Source organism: Penicillium chrysogenum (genome assembly GCF_028827035.1).
Source record: "Penicillium chrysogenum strain IBT 35668 chromosome Unknown utg000004l_segment0_segment0, whole genome shotgun sequence".
Classification (NCBI taxonomy): domain Eukaryota; kingdom Fungi; phylum Ascomycota; class Eurotiomycetes; order Eurotiales; family Aspergillaceae; genus Penicillium; species Penicillium chrysogenum.
This window is the reverse complement of record NW_026622752.1, coordinates 5,059,581-5,081,326: the sequence shown is the minus strand read 5'-3', so window position 1 is coordinate 5,081,326 and position 21,746 is coordinate 5,059,581. Positions and strand designations below refer to the sequence as shown.

The following is a 21,746-nucleotide window of genomic DNA, read 5'->3' as shown; positions in this document are numbered from 1 at the left end:
CCAATCGCTCTGTCACTCAGTAAAGACCAAGGGTCCCCAAAGCGTAAATAATTGCTTTTCTGAGACAAATTGTCACGACAGCAGTACTCTTCGGTGTGAGCTTAGACTCTTTCCAAATCTATCTAGCCTTGCAGGTCACCGCGACGTGGCAGCTTCGTGGCGTCAAAATGATATCCCAGCAGGACAAGGAGTAGGGCGCCAAGCTTGTCTCGAATCGCTCTTGTGCAGAATAATAGGAAGAGGCGGACGTCAGAACCATCCACGACTCGGAATTACTGGCCTCGGTAAAACCCCTCTCTTTCCAATTATGTCCACAAGAAACACAAAACATTCAGCCCCTATCCCAAGCACCCGTGACTCTAGGGGTAGCAGTTGAATGAAATGGGATCAGAATATGGAGAGAGACGCAAATCCCTTGCGTCTATCACCACCACTAAGTCTCTTATTACCCGGACCCTCAACCGCAGAGATACCATTACGGACTGGTCTGATCAAGAGGCGAGCACCAAGGGTCCAATTGGTCTCACCACCGTGTACAATCCTCCTGATGACATAGTGGTCGACTTGATATTTGTCCATGGAGTCAATGGGGGCTCTCAAAGCACATGGACCAAGAATGGAGATCCATCATTGTTCTGGCCTCAAGAATGGCTCCCCAAGGACCAAGCCTTCCATGATGTGCGAATCCATACATTTGGCTACGCATCTGCCATCTCGCAGGGATCGGTCCTCAATATCCCGGACTTTGCACGATCCCTGCTGTACTCTATACATGATTCACCAGTCATCCTGAGAGAGAGTAAAGTAGGTATATAGTGGACCCATCTTGGAGCCACAGATTTAATTGGTTAACCGCTCGGTATTATTCAGGTACCATTGATCTTAGTTGGTCACAGCATGGGTGGACTGGTCATCAAGAAGGCATTCATTTTTGCACATGATAGCGAGGATATGAGGCCACTTGTTAGCAGGATCTGTGCCATCTTCTTTCTCGCCACACCGCATCAAGGAGCCGATCTTGCACAGACTCTGAGTCGGCTTCTACAGGCTGTTTCAGGGACCCGGGCATTCGTACAGGACCTCTTTCCAGGATCACCAGCACTAGAATCGATCAACGAAGAATTCCCCCAACTCTGTGGCAACCTGCAGCTCTTCTCATTTTACGAAAACAAGCCCATGAACTATGTCTTTGGGCGAGGGTTGATTGTAGATAAAAACTCAGCGGTAATGAACTACGTCAACGAGAGAAAGATGTACCTCAACGCAAATCACCGGGATGTGGCCCGTTTTGCCTCTACAAGTGATCCTTCCTACCTCGCAGTTCGAAACTCGCTCGCAGCATACATCGAGAGCAAACGTGGCTCCAAGATAACCCAGGGTCAACGCGTGGAAGGGGATCGGTTAGAGGCCTTGAACATATTTCTCAGTTCCTCCGAAGCCCCAGAAGGAGACCTGATGAGCCAAGATGACACTCGAGTTCCAGGCTCGTGTGATTGGTTCTTACGCAAACCCTCCTTTGAGCGATGGCTGGATTGTTCCTATCCCCAACTCCTTTGGCTGCGAGGGCGCCCGGGTACAGGAAAGACCGTTTTAGCCAGTCACATCATTAATCATCTGCGGAGCATGGGGAAAGACTGCTGCTTTTTCTTTTTCAAGCAGGAGGACAAATCAAAGGTCAGCATAAATTCGTTCTTAAGATCGTTGGCTTGCCAAATGGCCCAGTTACACGGAGACATTCTCTCGGCCGTACTAGACGTCGCGGCGACGTGGCAGGATGCAATGATCAGCAAGGTGGACCATAATCCTGTCTGGCAGAGACTTTATCTGCGCGGTCTGCTCAAGATTCCTCTCATGAAGCAGCAATATTGGGTCATCGACGCTCTGGATGAGTGCAAGGCAGGCTCCGAACTCATGTCTTTCCTAGCAAAGGCCCAAGAGCTCTGGCCATTGTCGATCTTGGTGACTTCTCGGTATCCAATGACATCGATGGGGTTTACCAGTCAAACAATTGAAGTCGTCTCGGAGGTGATCGAAGAGGGCGACACAAAGAAGGATATATCACTTCTTCTGCAAGCGCATATTAATTCATTGCCTTCAAGAAACGATGATGAAAAGAAGGCTATGGTTGATGAAATTGCCGAGACATCTAACGGTTGCTTCCTGTGGGTTGACCTAGTGCTGAAGGAACTCCAGCAAGCAAACACGTCCGCCGATATTCGGAGAGTGCTAGCGAGCAGTTCTGACAGTATGGATAATCTTTACAGCAAGATTCTCACCGATATGGCGGACGCTCGGTTCGGGAAAGATTTAGCGAAAGCCATCCTCACCTGGACAGCATGCTCATTTCGGCCACTTTTGATAGACGAGATACATCGGGCCATTGAGCTTGACATCGATGACAGGATTAATGATTTTGAGCGCTCCGTCAACACATGTTGTCGCAACATCGCCTACGTTGATAGCCAGAAAGTCGTCCGACTAATCCACTCGACAGCGCGAGACTTTCTCCTACGCCAAAATAGTGTTCCGCAGTTGGAAATTGAAAAGACGAAGGCTCACAAGCGGATTACTCTGGCATGTCTTCAATACCTCTCTAGCAGCGAGATGAAAGCCCCTCGCTCCAGAAAGCTGAGCCTCTCCACAGAAGCTGAAAAGAAGTCCCCGTTCGCAGACTATGCATGCAAGTTTGTCTTCAAACATTTGACTTTGGTTAGGTCGACGGATGAGGATGTCTTTGTCGCCCTGTCAAAATTTCTCATGTCACCCAATATCCTGAGCTGGATTGAGTACCTTGCCAAACATGGAGAGCTGCAATTGGTGTTCCATGCCGGGAAGGCAATCGACAATATGTTGGCTCGGCGCTCCCTGCATACGCCCCCAATGGGTCTGAAGAAAGACCTTCGGCTTATCCAAGAGTGGGGAAACGACATGGTTCATCTTATAACGAGATTTGGTCACCAACTCTCTCTTTACCCTTTGTCAATCCACCATCTCGTCCCTCCGTTTTGCCCTCGCGATTCGACTGTGCGGCGGTTGTTCGGTTCATCGCCCAGAGGTTTATCTGTGCACGGCTTATCTCAGCACAGTTGGGATGACTGCATGTCCACCATCTCGTATCCGAAATCGGTGCTGCTAATGAGCGTGGCAACATCGAACAAGTATATGGCCATGGGGATGGCGAATGGGCAAGTCATATTTTACGATAGTGCGACATGCCAGGAGTGCAAAGTTATCTGTCAACAAGGGGCGGTATTGAAATTGACATTTGGGGAGAGCGGAAACTATCTCGCGTCGGCCGGTATACAATCGGTGTCTGTGTGGAACTTGGATTCCTGGTCCAAGATATGCACGCTTCCGACCTCAGCGATGTGCATTGCCCTGACATTCATGGAAAATGACACCTTTCTGCTTGGTGCGTTGAGGAACAATCAGCTGGTTTACTGGGACATCCAAAGCGGCGGGATCGCTCAGGACGAGTCGACCAATTGGACGCAGGATTTTGAGAACCGTGATATCCAGTTCAGACAACCTATGGGCGCAGTTTTCTGTCCTCATCAAAAGCTCCTGGCAATCATGTATCGCGGGGAGTACCTCATCTTGTGGGACTTTGAGCTAGAACGCATCCACGATATATATGAAAAGGAGTCTGGGTCTCTATATGAGTCGCCGAAAGAAAGCAACGGAAGCACAACAGTCTGGACTGTCGCCTTCAGTCCTGCTATTGACGCAAATATCCTCGTTGCGGCTTACTCAGATGGAGACACCGTGGTGTATGAGACCTCGTCTGGTGGCGTTCGAGGGGCTCTACGGGGGGTGAATGCTCACGCGCTAGCCTGCTCTCCAGATGGCCGCACATTAGCAACTGCCGACCCGCAGGGAACGATTCGGCTGTACGATATGGAGACACTCAAAATGATATATCGGCTAAAGTTTAGTGGGGACCCGTTTGGATCGGAAGCTCTCGCCTTCACTTTGGACAGCAGTCGACTCCTCGACGTTCGGGCCCGCCAATGCCGGATCTGGGACCCTGCAGTGTTGCAGAGACAGGATATCGACGATATCAACAGTGACACAGTATCTGTTTCAACTAACGCTCAAGAGATAGACTACCATATTTCTGAAAGCGTAAGCATCACGTCGATTATCTGCGTCAGGTCTGCTTCGATTGTCTTCTGTGGAAAGGAGGATGGATCCGTGCATGTCTACGACATGGTCTCCGAGCTCCGGAGCCAACAGCTATTTGTACAAACTCCTGGGATCCCAATCAAGTTCCTCCACTTTGACGAGGGCATTCTCACATGCGCCGACTCCGCCAGTCACGTAGTGAGCAGAAGGCTTACGCGACGGCCACGATCAAGGTGGGAGCTCCAGGAGCCTTTTTTGGATTTACATATTGGGACGAGTATAAAGCAACTGCTTGCATGCAGCAAGAATTCCGGGCTTCTTGTAACTACCGAATCCGAGGATATTCTTTGGGATCTGGAGTCTGGGGATAAAGCTCCTATTATTCGCAATGAGGTCAAAGGCAAAAGATATTGGGTCCAGAGCGCCGCGCGTCCCGATAATTTACTTCTTGTGACACCCACAGGAACAATGGTGTATAACTGGACCTCCCTGGAATGCCTCAATACTGTTTCCCTGGATCATGTACTCCAGCCCTCAACAATGATCGATCGTGTGACTCCTCTCCATCACAGCCGTTTCTTCGCAACAATAACAAAAGAAACCTCGCCAGCCCAGTATTCCGAGCCACAGATACACGTGTGGGATTTTAGAGGCTTCGGTTTGGATAGGGCGATTCAACCCCCCGTGCATAGCTTTGGCACCGTGTCTTCAAGGGTTGAGGCGGTTATTGGGGCGCTTGATGAACGACTACTCTACCTCGACACCGACCGCTGGGTCTGCTCCATCAATCTGGAAAAGAGGCATGAGCCCGTAATACGACATTTTTTCATTCCTAATGACTGGATGATCTCCACCGATCAGTTGCTACTGGATCTTGGACGCACAGGCGAGGTGATCTTTGTCAAACTAAATGAGCTCGTCGTTATCAAGCGAGGTCTTGAATTCACACCTCAAGGCAGTTTCGATGGGACCAGAAAAGGTAGCTTGACCCTCAGACATAGTTAGCTATTTGGACCCTCATTCTCAGGTTCGGTAGAGATGGTTCAGTCCTCGCGACCAACTACTGGTGGATCAAGAATCCCCTTCGCCCTGCCTGGGTCAGAAAGCAGATCATGAAGATCATCTGGACAAACCCTTTCGCAGAGGATTATCATGTCTTTGAAGACTCTATTGAAATAAAATTGTTAGCCAATTCTGTAACAAAAGTCCTGCTAAATACTGAGAAGATAGCCTCACTGTGGCTTTTGCGTGGAGCGAGGCACGAACAATGCATTACATATGTTCCATGTCAACGAGTAAAGAAGGTTTCTGCTATTCCAATCCTCGACTTGAGAGATCCGAGCAAACACTATGTCAATATTTCCTTCCCTTCCTTCGTATAGTGTATACTCATGGTAAAGCACTCACCTGGTTCAGATACGGGAACCAATGCTTTGTAGGCATCCGTATACGCCGAATCACTGAGGGCATGTCTGGAAGCCCTCCAGTTCCCCAGATCGTATTCATTGTGTGCATAAAAAGAAGCAACATCAAAAAAGAGAGGACGACCGTCTTCCCCAGTCGCGGTATTTCCATCCCAGCAGTCCCCATGAACAAGACATGGTTTAATCGAACGTCCATCTGTCTGCAACGGTAAAAGGAGAGCAGGAACGACCTTGGAAAGAATCAGTTTTCCAAGATTATCAAATTCAGGCCACGCAAAACCGGCCTTAGCATGCGAAATGATGCGTGAAAGATGGCTGGAGAAGAGTTCACACCACGAATCCGTCCAAAAATCGACAGCCTGAACATTGCGAGTATGGCAGGTGGGCACATGGAACCCAAATTTTCCAGTTGGGGATTGGGATTTGAGATGAAGCTCTGCTAGGCAAGCGGCAAGGTTCTTTGCATCCGCAGGCTAGAAAGGAAAGCCATTATTTATTTGAATGAATAGTAGAGGGAAAACGATTCGTGACAATTGGAAACTTACCTGCTTCTGGATGGCCATAAACTCGACGAGGAGAAAAGAATAGTCGATATTGTCTTCGGTGTATCTGCCCCATCCAACTGGTGCTGGGGTATGTGCGCACACCGAGTAAATTGACTTGAGGGACTCATACTCCCCTCGGCAGGTGACCATTCCGAGTTCTCCTTCTAGGGTCTATTGAGTTGGTTAATAGTTTGTTTAGGGGGGGAATCTTTTTCTCGCTGGGATAAACGGATAGTGCTCTGTTTTCTTACCTTTAAGAAATAATTCGCAAATGATCCCGACGGAAGTTGGATTGTTAACCGTGTAGTGCGTCCGTAATGGGACTGACCATGTTGAGTGGCATCGACTACTTTGCTGCCAGCGATTGGAAGATCTGGGCGGATTCGCTACTAATTAGACATTGTGTAGGATTCCGCTGGCAGAATTAATGTAGAACGACGTACATTGCAGAATGCTCGGAGGCAACTGGTAATTCGTCAGGTGATTATGTTCCACTGTCATATTCAGACCTCTGTGGTTTATTTCAAACCGTGGTGTCGATACGGTAGAGAAATGAAATAAAGTAAAAATAAAGGAGGGGTACGCGGGTACAGCAGGCCCGATTCAATAAATTGTGAAACTAATCCTTAAGGAACCATCGACGCCCCTTTGCACAGAGAACATTCCATGGTTGGATGTTAGGAAGAGGGGTTATGCGGAGATAATCAGTGTTGCGAAAGAAATATAAGTGGAGCCCATAAGCCAAGGATATATACATATCCATCATTGATGATATGATGAGGATGGTTGCTTAGGTGGAAGGGTATTGGTTGAATGGGTGTATTCTATAGACAACCGCAAATATCGCCCTCCGGATCTTTCACATCGGGGGATGTTTCCAAGGTTCCTTCCAAGGCTGGGCTACTTCTAGGGGAACCTCGGAACTACTACCATGTAGATGGATGCCATGCAGGTGGAGTAGTAATGTTGACCATACTGCTACCTATGTATATATCGCTACGGTATCCCCACATGGTGGGGTAACAGGTTCCAAGGTTCCCCTTTTCCCCTCTTTTTAACCTCAATCAAATCTTGGAACCGGGCATGGATTTGAGTTAACTCTATCAACTGTCCAGGTGGAGTCTCTGAATGAAATGAAGTGATTTCTTTCCGAAATGTCTACCAAAGACGTATCGCATTCACTGTCTACTTCTCTCCCATACACCGTATTTTCACGCAATCGAAGATGTTTTTTCACATATCTGCTCGGATACCTCACTCTCGCTTCCTCTTTGACAGCCACCATCTACTTCCCACTCATTGATCTTTTGACCAGTCAGTACAAAGCCTCCACCCAACTCGTCAACCTCACTATCACGTTCTACGTAATATTCCAGGCCATCTCACCCGCCTTCTGGGCACCAGTCTCCGACACACTGGGCCGCCGGCCAGTCTTCCTAACTACCTTCTCGATCTACGCATGTGCCAGCCTCGGACTCGCTCTGAATAAAGCCAATTATACTGCGCTGCTTCTGTGTCGCGGCCTCCAGAGCATTGGAGGGTCAGCCGTCATGTCGCTTGCCTACGCCGTTGTAGCGGATATCTCGCCTCACTCCGAGCGTGGCAGAATCCTAGGTCCCATGCTTACATCGACAAACCTCGGGCCCTGCGTCGGCCCTGTCATTGGAGGTGGCGCCATCCTAGCCTCGGGCGATGTCATGTGGTGCTTTTGGGTTTTGGCCATCTTTGGGATCACATCTCTTCTATTGATTGGATGGACATTACCAGAGACCGCACGGACAGTTGTCGGCAATGGCGCCGTGCATCCACAGGGCATCTGGAGAACGTGGTCCAGTATGCTTAGCGAAAAATTCTCCAAGTCAAAAAATCACACAACGAGTGATCTCACGGCACCAGAAGAAGTAGCAAATATCAACGCCGGTAAAACAGGAAAAGGCAAATGGACAATACCAAACCCATTTATATCTCTCGAGATTATATTTTACTGGGACACTATCTTAATACTGTGGATGGCCGCATCTCCCTACACCGTATGGTATTGTATTCAGACATCCCTCCCTCTAATCTACGGGAATACCTACGGATACAACGACCTGTTTGTTGGTCTATGCTTTCTTCCCGGAGGATTCGGAGTCATCCTCGGGGGACTTATCGCGGGGTATCTCATGGATATGGATTACAAACACACTACACGAGCTCTAGGCCTCGAGGGCAACGACCAACTGGTGGACAGAAATCAATTCCCCTTCGAAAAGGCTCGGTCTCGAGGCTCCTTCACCATCATTTCCATTTCCATCCCTCTCTTGGTGGGTTATGGATGGGCCGTTCAATTTCATGTCCACCCCAGTGTTCCATTGATCTTACAGGCATTAATTGGAGCAAAATGTACGGTGGTCTTACAGAATTTCAGTGCTTTGCTGGTGGATATCTTCCCAGAACGTCCTGGTGCGGCCGCCGCGGCGAACAATATCACTCGATGTGCTCTCTCTGCGGCTGCTGTTGCGGCTCTCCAGCCGTTGTCGAAGGAAATTGGGCGCTCTTGGCTGTTTACGCTCATTGCTCTTGTTGATGGTGGGGGAGGATTACTTGCGGTTTGGGCTCTTCGACGATGGGGATCTGCATGGAGAGATAAGAGGGATTCACGATGTACTAGATGATTATTATTTTTGTAACCTGGAATAATCGCAGGCCTATAACTGGAGTACATGACCTACTACTTCATATTCTCAACACGGAGCGCGGAGGAGTTATATTACCTCGGCGCCATACGGTTGCGAAGATCAGCATAAGCTTGGCAAACCCCCTATGTATATATGATCCTCTTACTCCGTACAATAACGGAATAGAAGCTCTAGATGGCTTAGGGTAGCGTATTGTGGGGCGGGATCTCCAGACTTGGCCCAGGCCATTGTTATTGTTCGCATACAACATATGTACAAATACTACCTAGGTACGTCTAGTGCGTAGAGCTAACCCGGGAGGGGAGGAAGGATTAATATAATAATCGCCCAATCAGATGATCTCAATTGAGTGCGTACATAGCTGGGATTATGATCCTGAACGGGCCAGAATTTGGCGGGATAGCTAACGGCAGACGTCAGGGCATTCTTTTTCCCCTGAATAATATTAATCCCGCATAAAAGAGCCTAGTGTACGAGTATTTTATAATGATAATAAAAATCTAGCTTGTTGGGTGTCTTACCACCGGCATGCCCCTAGTGGTGCCCTAATGCATCGTACTTAGGTCGTTGCCAACCACAACCTTTGCTTGTTGACCAGGGTTCACCAGATATATAAAATATGTTAGCATATTTTTACTACCCTAGTCCCTAGTCTATTATCGTTACAATTATCTACCCCTATGCCTACGTTGCAATTTTCTAATCGGAAACACGGCTACATTCTCGCCCTAGTTGCACCATCGTTGTTTTAGGATTCTCAATTCCCTTATCTACTTCCTGCCTGCTCTTCCTTTATTTCCTTGTACTAGTTTCCCCTCCACCCTCGTTCGCTTATCCCCCTCACTCACAAGAATTAAATTTACCATTTTTCACCATGGGGCGCGAGGACGGAATCATGTTGAACGTTCAACACTCCTCGCTGGAGGCCTCCTCCCTGAACGTCCCCTCCCGGAGGGAAGGCACGGCGCAGGACAAACAAGACATGTGGCGTGTCGGGCGAGACCAAGAACTGAATGTACGCAACTCTGCTCATATTTTCCGAGCTCCCAATTCCAAACCATGAACACCAGAAAGACCAAAGAACGAAAGAAATGACACGTCCTACAGAGGAACTTCAGGTTCCTTTCCGTACTTGGGTTTACAGCGGTGCTTATGTGCACATGGGAAGCAGTTCTCTTGTAAGTCTCCATAATTAAACTTCTCGATATATTTATTAGGACAATCAACTTCATTATATTATTGGATCGTGTGCTGACTGTTGACATATTGGATTAGTGGTTCATCTTATGGATTGACTAACGGTGGCAAAGGGGGTATGATATATACTTATCTGGGAGGCCTGGCAGGGTTCAGTTTCGTGATCTTCTCAATGGCTGAAATGGCTTCCATGTATGCATAGTTTACATGCCTTGGCGATGAGATCGCTAACTCTTATATTCGATTTCTCTAGGGCCCCATTGTCCGGCGGCCAGTATCATTGGGTATCGGAGTTCGCACCCCCCGGTTCCCAGGCCTTATTGAGTTACCTCACTGGATGGATTTGTGTATGCGGTTGGCACACCGGTATTGCAGGATGCAGCTACACGGTGGCCAACATGATGGTCGGTGTGATTGCCATAAACTACACTGACACATATACCTATGAGCGTTGGCATGTCACACTGCTTGTTATTGCGGTGGCCATAGTAGCCTTGATGTTTAACACATTCTTGGCCCAGAAGCTTCCCTTGATCGAAGGTATTATCTTGATTGTGCACTGTTTCGGTTTCTTTGGTATTTTGATCCCACTTTGGGTGTTGTCCCCTAAGGTTCCTGCTTCTGAGGTATTTGGCTCAATCGAGAATCGGGGTGGATGGGATAATAATGGACTGGCGTGTATGGCCGGGCTGGTTGGACCCATCTATGCTTTGATTGGTATGTCCCCGCGTTGATTAATATTATTTTGCCCATTGCTAACAATATCCCCGGAAAAGGCCCCGACTCAGCGGTTCATATGGGTATGTACCCTGTTATTCCCCAGTCCATGGGGAAAACGACTAAGAAAGTAATACAGCTGAAGAAATCCGAGATGCGTCCCGGGTGCTCCCCATGGGCATGGTATGGACACTGATCCTCAACGGGTCCACCGGCTTGGTCATGATAATCACATTTGCGTTTTGTGTGGGCGACATCGATGAAGTGCTCAAGTCTGAAACAGGATTCCCCTTCATCCAAGTCTTCCTCAACGCCACGGGATCAGTCAGCGCCACGACAGGCATGACAGTAGTTATAATGATCATGCAATTCTGTGCGGCAATCAGTAATGTTGCTACGACCTCCCGTCAGATCTACTCATTTGCCCGAGACAAGGGTCTTCCTTTCTCCGACTTCTTGGCACAGGTGGGCTCTTCTTTCACGCACCTTCATCCGATGCTCTGACTAAAATGGGGAAAACAGGTCAACCCAACATTCACTGTTCCACTGAATGCTCTTTGCGCCAGTCTCGTTATCGTTTCTCTCCTCTCCTTAATCAACATTGGGTCTTCTGTGGCTTTCAACGCAATCATGTCCCTCGGCACAGCCGCTCTTCTGTCCTCCTACATCATTTCCGTCACCTGCGTTCGTCTTCGACGATGGCGCAATCAGCCCCTACCACCGGCACGTTGGAACATGGGCAAGTTCACCCCAATCTGTGACACGATTTCCATCATGGTTTTGCTGGTGATATGGATCTTTAGTTTCTTCCCCCTAACCAAGAATGTGGGCCCGACTACCATGAATTGGAGTGTGGTTATTTTTGGGGGCGTTGTTGTGGTTTCACTAAGTTATTATGTGTGTACAAGGGTCCAGTAACACGGGTAAGGATGATGCAGCAATAAACAAGGGAGACATTACCTGGTAAGCTAGTGGGAGCTGAAAAGTTATATAGCTATTACAGTTAGATCTAGTAACAATAAAGACTTGCAGAATTCTTCATGCTTCAACGATTTGAAGTAAGAATCTACTCCGAAGGATGTGTCTAATTCTATTGAGACGCATCATGCACCATTTATTATAGTATTGCACCATTTGTCCCCGAGGCGTAAATTGACCTCGCACTAAGCTAGTCAGAGCCCTTAACCGCTTTGCACCTTTCTTCGACTCTCTTTTTTACTTTTCTCACCTTGCAACTGTCTCTCCCACTCAATTTCAGCTTTGGTGAATTCTTATTCTGCTCATTCAACGGCTTCACACAATGGCTGCTGATTCTGATTTCGCCATTCTTCACAACTATCCTGCGAATGTATAATAGCTTTGGCCATTTCAAACTCGCCGACGAGAATCCCGAGGATGGGGGCTACTGCTGTTTGAACATGGCAAAGGTCTGCTAGTGAAATCAACTATACTAGCGGAAATCATACATCTTGAACATTTACGAGAAGTGACGCAACGAATAGAGTCCTTCGAGCGAAAGATGAGGAATCTAACGATGATTATTCGAACACTCTGAAAATTGGCCTATGCTGTGGATGGGTAGTAATGGAGACAAAAGCAGCTCACTAGATTGGCGTATCGAGTCCTCGACAACTTCCTCTTCCTGCAGCCCTGGAGACTATATGGTTATACATAAGAACTCCTTTTCTGTCATCCAACTATAACACGGACAAGGGGAATATATCAAAAGGAAAAAGGACTACCAAAAAAAGTTACGACATGGCCACCTGTGCCGTTCTTGTTGCACAGCGTTCCGTTAACTCCTGCACGCTTCATTAGGCTGCAGCTGGTACGGCTGAAGTCGGACTAAAAGTCGAATATTGTCCGATGCACTAGTGGGGGACCGATGTAATCCCTATCGGATGTCCACACTAATTCGTATACGAGAATTACGGGTAGTGCTTACTGTTGGCGTCTTGTCTCTAATTATATCCAGCCAACCTCACCGAAGGGATTGAGGGACCAATATGACAACCAGCCAGCTTTTCTTTTCTTTTTTTTTTTTTTCTTTTTCTTTTCCCTGGCAAGAAATGTGGGTAGGTAGTCCTAGCCGCGGTATGTGACACCCATGCAGATGAGAACTAATCCTCCTTGTCATTGGAGCTATAGCACTAATAAGGCGGGAATAATATCTATAATATAATACGTCTAACGCAATGAACGACATAGGGTAAGAACATTAAATGCTACCACCAAAAACACTTCATGTAAATCTGATGCTGCAACAATACGTACATGCAGCTACGTACATACATGTATTAGCTACATGTATATATATAGTATTGACTATCAGCCGCACCTGTTTATTCCTGAGAATGTTGATATAACATAATCATCTTCCCAAAAATATCCCAAGTGATGATCACTTATTACGCGCCCGATGGAGGAACGAAGTGGCAGGTCAATCTTAGCCCCACCCTTTGGCTAACAGATGCGCTCATCGACTGGACGAAGGACAGCCCAGCGCATAGGCCCCGTGGAGCTAGGCGTTCGATTCTCTGGGCAAATCTCTTAGTGAGGCTTGGCTTAGTCTTGGTTATGGTTAGGGAACTCATGGACCTGGCAGCTTTTGTGAACATAGTATAAAGCTATTGAGACTGCGAGTGCCTATCTGTGTAGGCTTTCCACCTTGAACAATGATTCATGATACATACAAAGTATTTAGACCTGCTGTACGGAGTATAAACTAATAGACCGGGGCATGCCCGGCCCGCCCCGGGGGTCCTACCACGAGTGTGGACCCGGCCAGGGCCATCTCCAATCTTTCCTCTCCACCCTCCTGCGGAGGGAAGACTGCAGAAGATTGGCCAATTGCTGAATATATTTTTTAATACGATACAAAACGCGTGATCCGACAAAGCATCACGATTATTTAGCGCTGACCACCGACGAACGAGACGGTTGTCGGTCCACGTGGCGGGGTACACATGGGAGTCAATGAAGCACAGGGGATTATGCCACACGTCGTGGTGCAGATTATGTAGATTCGACACCGAAGAGAAACCCCTAAAAAAACCACACCAGCTATATATATACATACCCACATGGCTCTTGGTGTTCTTCTTCGTACTTTATGAATCATTATTTTCCAATAATCAAGCATAGATAATATGGCACCCTGTCCGAATGAACCTATCGCTATTATTGGCAGCGGCTGTCGGTTCCCAGGAAATGCGAGTAGTGCCTCTCGTCTCTGGGAGCTGCTGCGAGATCCCCGGGACTGTCTGACTGAGATCCCCAAAGACCGATTCAACTGGGAAGGCTACCACTACGCAAATGGACCACATCATGGTAGCAACATAACCAAGTATAGCCACTTCTTGGAGGAAGATATCCGCAAATTTGACCCCCAATTCTTCAACATCCAGCCAGCAGAGGCAGAGGCGATTGACCCGCAGCAACGATTGCTCCTGGAGACCGTCTATGAGGGACTGGAGTCTGCTGGTGTGACGCTGGAAAGCCTCCAGGGTTCCTCAACAGCCGTGTATGTAGGGCTGATGAGCTGCGACTATACTGATGTGGTGCAGGGTGATATCGACTGCATACCGAAGTATGCGGGCACCGGTCTCTCACGCAGCATTCATTCAAACCGCATCTCCTACTTTTTTGACTGGCACGGGCCGTCTGTGACTATTGACACTGCTTGCTCCTCTAGCATGGTGGCTCTTCATCTCGCTGTGCAGTCGCTCCGAAGTGGAGAGTCATCGGTGGCTGTCGCTTGTGGTGCAAGTTTGATTATCTCACCCCGTATGACCCCTCCGTTTCCTAACGTCTCAAGTCTGGTGGGTTCTAGCTAATTCTGGCTTTTAGCGAACTATCTCATTCTCAGTCACCTGAAAATGATTTGTCCCGACGGCCGTGCGAAGATGTGGGATGCGAGTGCAAATGGATACGCCCGAGGCGAAGGTGTTGGCGCCATTGTGCTAAAAACGTTAAGCGCGGCGATAGCAGACGGCGATCCAATTGACTGTATTGTCCGCGAAACCGGCATCAACCAGGACGGCCGCACGCGCGGTATCACCATGCCCAGCAGCGCAGCCCAGGCGGACCTAATTCGAAAGACATACCAGCGGGCCGGACTGGATGTCTCTAGGCGAGAGGATAGACCTCAATATTTTGAAGCTCATGGGACTGGGACAAAGGCCGGGGATCCTAGGGAGGCTGAGGCGGTGCATAATGCCTTTTTTGGGGGACGGGAGGAGGGCCTTGGCGAGGATGATGCTATCCATATTGGATCTATCAAGACTGTCATCGGCCACACCGAGGGTACTGCTGGTCTTGCGGGCTTGCTCAAAGCGGCTCTAGCGATTAAACACGGCTATATTCCGCCAAACATGCTGTTTGATCACCTGAGCCCCGCGGTAGCACCTTACGCAAAGCATCTTCGCCTAGCTACAGCCCTGACGCCATGGCCCGTCCTCGACAAGAGTGTACCAAGACGGGTAAGTGTTAATAGTTTTGGTTAGTACCAGGCACTGCACAGCAATAGGTCCCCAAAACTTTTGAGACGACTGCTAACCACTACACCATGATAGGCTTTGGCGGTGCAAACGGACACGCTATCTTGGAAAGTTATGAAGACATGAGAGGAGTCCACGCGGAGCCTGGCGAGCAAACGTCAACAGTGACGACGCCATTTGTCTTCTCAGCTCAATCGGAGCGGACCCTCGTGTCAATACTGCAGAACTTTTCCGAGTATCTGAAGTCTGGTACCGATGTAGACCTGCGCAGTCTCGCCTCCACTCTGCAATACAAACGGTCAATCTTCAGCGTGCGAACAGCAATCACGGCACTCAGTACTGACGACCTTCTATCTAAGCTGAGCATCAAGCTGTCAACAACGGAAAACCCGGTCGGTGTCAAGCCATCTCTCAAACGTGATGGACGAATCCTCGGTGTTTTCACAGGACAAGGCGCACAGTGGGCGGGTATGGGCCAGGAGCTGCTCCGAGCCTCCCCCAGAGCTCGTGAGATAGTGCAATCCCTGGATAATTCATTGGCAACCCTTCCACGAGAGAATGACCGTCCATCATGGACAGTTGAAGAAGAGCTCGTGAAATCGCCGGAGAACAGCCGCATTGGGGAACCTGCTATCTCCCAGCCCCTTTGCACCGCCGTCCAAATCTTGCTTGTCGACATGTTACAGAGTGCTGGTATTCGCTTTCATACCGTCGTGGGACACTCGTCCGGTGAAATTGGCGCTGCATACGCGGCCGGCCTCGTCACAGCATCTGATGCCATCCGTATCGCTTACTATCGCGGTGTTTATACGAAGCTCGCAGGTGGAAAAGAGGGACAACGGGGAGCAACTATGGCAGTTGGGCTATCACCAGATGAAGCCCGTGAACTATGCGAAGATCCCGGTTTCCATGGGCGTATTTTGGTGGCTGCGTGTAACTCTTCGACAAGCGTAACTATCTCCGGGGACGATGATGCCATTAACGAGGCGAGGCTACATTTGGATGAGCATAACAAGTTTGCCCGGGTGCTGAAGGTCGATATGGGATATCACTCGCATCATATGCTACCCTGCGCACAACCCTACCTAGACGCATTGCGATCGTGCGATATTCGCCCATTGTCGCCCGAAGGTTCTTCGCCCGTTTGGTTTTCCAGCGTCTATCCGGGCGAAGCAATGTCAGAAGCTTGGGCTGGGATCTCCGGCGAATACTGGGTCGCTAATATGACCCAACCCGTTCTATTTGCTGGAGCACTGGAGGCTGCGCTCACCACGCGAGTAGGGGGATTTGATCTAGGGCTCGAAGTCGGCCCACACCCAGCCCTTCAATCGCCCGTTCTGCAAACAATGCAGGACCTAAGTGAGGCCGAACTGCCATACGGCGGAGTTCTTTCGCGGAGGAAGAACGACCTTACCGTGTTTGCGGAGGCCTTGGGGATGTTGTGGACTTACTGTGGGACTGGTACAGTCGACTTCGCCGGCTATGACCGGACGTTCTTCTCCAACGCAAGCAAGGTATCTTTTGTACGGGATATACCAACCTATCCATGGGACCATGAACGATCATATTGGTTCGAGTGTCGTAAGGAAAGGGCAGGACGCAACCGACCTGGGCCAGTGCATAGTCTACTCGGTGTTCCATACGGCGATGCCACGGATACGGAGGTAGCATGGCGAAATTTCCTTATTCCCAAGGAGATTCCATGGCTCTCCGACCACCGTCTACAGGGTCGGGCGGTGCTTCCCGGTGCGGCATATGTGGTGATGGCGTGCGAGGCGGCATTATTGAAGGCGCAAGCCGAGCAGGTACGGCTTATCGAAGTCTGCGACTTGGCCATTCATCGGGCCATCTCGTTCAGCGATGAGACTACGGGCGCTGAGGTGGTTTTAACCTTGTCGGATATTGAACGGACACTGACACACAGCGGTTCAGGCGATCAAATCTTCAGTGCAAACTGGACAGTGCAATCCCCGACGAACGAGGAGACAGATAAATTGAGTCGGATTGCTAGTGGATCTGTTTCATTGCTCTTAGGACTATCAGAGGCCAGCGTGCTTCCCGGCCGCGCTCTTGATGATGCCCTGCCAAATATGGTTTCTGTCGACGTCGATGAATTCTACAGCACACTCTATGAGCTAGGGTACGGATATACTGGGGCGTTCCGGTCTATTTCCCGACTGGAGCGCAAGATGGGCCACTCGTATGGTTGTTTTCAGCCTCAAATATCGCCCGAGAACTCGATCGTGCATCCTGCATTTTTAGACGTCGCATTTCAGGCCTTGTCTGCGGCCGCTAGCCACCCCGGCGATGGAAGTCTCTGGAGTCTACAAGTACCGACTGGCATTCGCACCGTCAGAATCAATCCATACCATTGCCACCAGTCTGAAATATTGTCGTTTTATGGGAGTGTTCCCAATTTTTCAGAGGCCGGAAACGTTACCATATACACCGATGCAGGGGACGCTTTTGTCCAAATTGAGTCTGTCTCAACGGTACCCTTCACAAAGGCGACTGAAGCGGACGACCGCAACATTTTCTCTGAAGAGGTTTGGGCACCAGCAGACCCTTATGCGAGTTCCGTCATGATAGACTCTCGCGCCACGGCCGACGAAATGGATCGTGCCCGCGCGTGTGAACGAGCGGCCCACTTCTACTTGAAGAATCTCAGGTCTGAGGTATCGGCTCTGCAAGAGTGCAACGCCGCTTTGTATTACCAACAACTACTTGCATGGGCTAGTCACCTGGTTTCGGAGGTGGCCAGTGGCAAGCGACGACATTGCGAGGCCGACTGGGCAAACGACACGAAGGAAGAGATACAACGGATATTTGACAGATACCCCGACGATATTGACCTACAACTCATCAAATTCATGGGACAAGCTTATCCATCTATCGTTAGAGGAGAGTCAAACCCCATAGAGCATCTCATCAAGGACGATATGCTGGACAAATTGTACGCCGAAGGACTTGGGTTCTCCGTGGCCAACACCTGGGCTGCTCGCCTTATCAAGCAAATCTCCCATCGGTATCCTCAGATGGATATTATTGACATCGGTCAGTTCCGCCCGTCTTAAGTATTATCATCGTCTAACAATAAACATCAGGGGCCGGCACTGGAGGGACAACTAAGATGATCCTCGACCATCTTGGTTTTGCCTTCAAATCCTACACATACACTGATACCTCAAAAGCTTTCTCCGAAAAGGCCCAGGAGATGTTCAGCGGTTATACTAACAAAATGTTCTTCAAACCCTTCGATATGGAGAAAGAAGCAAACAGCCAGGGGTACGAGGAGCACTCGTATGACGCTGTCTTCGCTTTGAACGTCATTCACGCTGCCAAGGACATTGGGAAAGCCCTACAAAGTGTCCGTTCCCTGCTGAAGCCAGGTGGGTACTTGGTGCTCCTTGAACTGACAGACCAGGAGCCCAGCCGAATCAGGTTCCTGATGGGCGGTCTCCCTAGCTGGTGGCATAGCCAGGAAGAAAACAAGAAGTGGGCACCAACATTATCAACGGCCCAGTGGCATTCTTTGCTGCAAAAAACAGGGTATTCGGGACTTGACACGGTCGCCATGTCCCAGGATGGACTTGCCAATCCATTCTCAGTTTCAGTCACGCAGGCAGTTGATGACCGTGTTGCCTTCCTTCGACAGCCCCTTTTTTCGAGGACTACACTGGATGCTGAAATGGAAGATCTTCTCATTGTAGGCGGAACAACGCTTGAGACTGCCAGACTGTCGACAGATGTCCAGTGCATGGTTGGCCAGCGTTTCCGCACGATAACAACCATCGAGACACTGGAGGAAGTGAATGACCTCTTCGGAGATAATAACCTACCGACCACAATCCTTGTCCTGACTGAATTGGAGTTCTCCATTTTCAAGGAGATGTCTGCCAGTCGACTAGAGGCCGTGAAGACACTCTTCGCAAATTATCGCAATTTGCTCTGGGTCACCCGTGGCTGCAAGAGCACAGAACCCTACAACAATATGATGGTTGGGCTAGGCCGATCTGCCAGCAATGAGCGAAAGGAACTTCGACTGCAGTTCCTCGACGTCGAAGATGGCTCTGCTACAGAGGCGCTGGACGGTCGGCGTCTGTCTGAAATGCTCTTGCGTCTCCGTGTCACTCAAATTTGGGAACGCGAAGGCACTCTTGACCAGATCCTGTGGACAACTGAGCCTGAATTCTGTACGAGCAAAGACGGTCGTTTGTTGGTTCCACGCATATACCAACAGGAAGCCCAGAACAGCCGATATAACTCCAAGCAACGACAGATATCGTATGAGGTTTCACCGACCACCGACATGGTCTCTATCGCTTACTCGGAGTCGTCATCCGGAGGTTTCAGACTTGTCACGGAAGGTTCCTCCAGCATTAATTCGTCGTCAGAGCACTCTGTATCTATATGCGTGTTGTACTCTTGTCTCTCGGCGCTCAGGCTAGTGGGTGGGCAGTATCTCTTCCCTATCATCGGCAGGTGTATGGATACCAATGAGACTGTCTTTGCTCTTTCAACGTCAAATTCGTCGCTTGTTGTTGTTCCACAGGAGTACGTTGTCTCCGTCACGGTGGTATCTGGACAAGAAAAATCCCTACTGCTTCGACTAGTCTGGGAGCTAATTGCCCACACCGTCCTCTCGACCGCCACCAAAGGTGAAACAATATTGACTCTGGGAGTTGAAACAGAGCTTCTCGAGATCTTACGGTCTCGCGCCGATAAGGAGGGCATATGCGTATTCACCGTCACCGATGACCTGCGGTTGAACGAAGATGCCCTGTCCATTTTCATTCACCCTCTGGAATTCAAGAATGTGCTGAGGGCCAAAATACCCTCTAACATATCAGCATTCCTGAATCTATCCTCCTCGGGACCCACTCAGGATAACTTGCATAAGCGTTTGACCTCCGCTCTTCCGAACTTCTGCCAAGTTCACACTGCAACTACCTTGTTGTCACAGACCTCCTTCTCTAGGCCCTGTCTTCAGGGTGCGTCACTGCACGATCTGCTTACAGGGGTACCACCTGACGCGTATCAAGCACTTTCCGGACCTCACGTGGACAGGCTCACGCGCACCGCCAGACAAGTTCCCCATCTTAGCCCGGAAGACAAAGAAGCATTTACAATCGTCGACTGGGGTGCTGATGATACTGTCCCCGTCGATGTTTCACCTGTGGACCATGGAATCTCGTTCCCCGCAGACAAGACGTATCTCCTTGTTGGGCTGACCGGAGATCTCGGACAGTCGCTGTGCGAATGGTTCGTCCAGAACGGAGCCAGACATCTTGTTTTGACCAGTCGGAATCCCAAAGTTGGGCAGAAATGGCTTGATATCATGAAGGCTGCAGGTGCAACCATCAAGGTCTGTGCAACGGATGTCACAAACAAGGCATCAGTACGGGCCGTCTACGAGGAGATCTGTCAGTCCTTCCCACCCATTGCAGGTGTGGCAAATGCGGCCATGGTCATGCAAGATATCATGTTGTCGAACATGGAGCTTGACGATCTACTGACCGTAATGAAGCCCAAGGTGGACGGTAGTCGGTACCTTCACGAGGTGTTTGGCGACAATCATCCACTCCACTTCTTTATTTTGTTTTCATCGCTTAGCTTGGTGGTTGGTAGCAGTGGACAGAGCAACTACGCTGCGGCCAATGGCTATATGGCCTCCTTGGTGGGTCAGAGAAGAGCTCAAGGCCTGGCCGGGTCAGTCATGCATATTGGCGCCATTATTGGAGCCGGATACATCACGCGCACTGGCCAGCTCAAATCTGGAGCTTTGAACGCATTGGGAGCCTACCCTCTCTCGGTCGCGGACTTCCATCAGCTCTTTGGGGAAGCTGTGCTAGCTAGTCCTCCTCACTCGGGGCGCAAGCCAGACATTATTACTGGCCTCCGGGCGATCAACCCAGAGATCGATGATCGAGTGCTCTGGCGATCAAACCCCAAGTTCTGCCACTTATGGAAGGTTGAAGAAGAAGAGATGGAGACCAGTGGTGGTGCAAAACGATCCATAGTGCCTGTCAAGGTGCAGCTGGCCGAGGCGACAAGCAAAGCACAGGCCAGGAAAATCATCCAAGGTATGCGATCAAGCGACCCTCCTTCACCTTCCTACATCTAACTTGAATGCATATAGAATGCTTCTCTGCCCGCTTGGTTGTTCTGTTGCAACTCAATCCAGGTGATATGGACGACAATGTCGCTATTGTTAAGCTCGGAGTGGATTCTCTTGTTGCGGTCGAGGCGCGATCTTGGTTTATAAAGCAATTGAACGTCGATATCTCCGTTCTGCGTATTCTGAGTGGTGCGTGTGTTGTTGACCTTGTGGAGGATACGCTAGGACTCATGGGACCGGAGCTGCTTCCTAAGGTCAAGGCCGACGGACAACCGGCCTAGTCGGGATACCGCCTACATTAGATACAAACATGTATGTAGTATATATGAATAGTTAGCCTCTTTATACAGCATTTTTGGTAGACTTTATAGTGGTCTTTTTAGTGGTCTTTTTAGTGGCTTTTCTATAAATACTCTTATGTCTTTCCTTATATGTATTTC

At 49.4% G+C, this 21,746-nt stretch overlaps 5 protein-coding genes across 5 annotated transcripts; 4 read left to right on the top strand and 1 right to left on the bottom strand.

Annotated features, from left to right (window-relative positions):
• Positions 1-381: 381 nt before the first annotated feature.
• On the top strand, positions 382-5,130 carry N7489_007884 (uncharacterized protein; the record flags this gene model as incomplete). The annotated part of the gene is made up of 2 exons (XM_056713634.1): positions 382-804; positions 871-5,130. The coding sequence occupies 2 exons, from the start codon at positions 382-384 to the stop codon at positions 5,128-5,130; spliced, it is 4,683 nt and encodes a 1,560-aa protein (XP_056567349.1).
• Positions 5,131-5,275: 145 nt separating this feature from the next.
• Positions 5,276-6,595, bottom strand: N7489_007883 (uncharacterized protein; the record flags this gene model as incomplete). Its single annotated transcript, XM_056713633.1, has 5 exons — positions 5,276-5,292; positions 5,533-6,022; positions 6,095-6,265; positions 6,346-6,467; positions 6,538-6,595. 5 exons carry the CDS (start codon positions 6,593-6,595, stop codon positions 5,276-5,278), a joined length of 858 nt encoding a protein of 285 aa, XP_056567348.1.
• Positions 6,596-7,248: 653 nt separating this feature from the next.
• On the top strand, positions 7,249-8,751 carry N7489_007882 (uncharacterized protein; the record flags this gene model as incomplete). The annotated part of the gene is made up of 1 exon (XM_056713632.1): positions 7,249-8,751. The coding sequence occupies one exon, from the start codon at positions 7,249-7,251 to the stop codon at positions 8,749-8,751; it is 1,503 nt and encodes a 500-aa protein (XP_056567347.1).
• Positions 8,752-9,649: 898 nt separating this feature from the next.
• Positions 9,650-11,607, top strand: N7489_007881 (uncharacterized protein; the record flags this gene model as incomplete). Its single annotated transcript, XM_056713631.1, has 7 exons — positions 9,650-9,790; positions 9,883-9,953; positions 10,051-10,164; positions 10,226-10,689; positions 10,749-10,772; positions 10,829-11,154; positions 11,212-11,607. The coding sequence occupies 7 exons, from the start codon at positions 9,650-9,652 to the stop codon at positions 11,605-11,607; spliced, it is 1,536 nt and encodes a 511-aa protein (XP_056567346.1).
• A 2,231-nt stretch (positions 11,608-13,838) lies between these two features.
• N7489_007880 (putative polyketide synthase) lies at positions 13,839-21,587 on the top strand (the record flags this gene model as incomplete). The annotated part of the gene is made up of 5 exons (XM_056713630.1): positions 13,839-14,475; positions 14,539-15,189; positions 15,264-18,242; positions 18,293-21,271; positions 21,328-21,587. The coding sequence occupies 5 exons, from the start codon at positions 13,839-13,841 to the stop codon at positions 21,585-21,587; spliced, it is 7,506 nt and encodes a 2,501-aa protein (XP_056567345.1).
• Between the last annotated feature and the right edge of the window lie 159 nt (positions 21,588-21,746).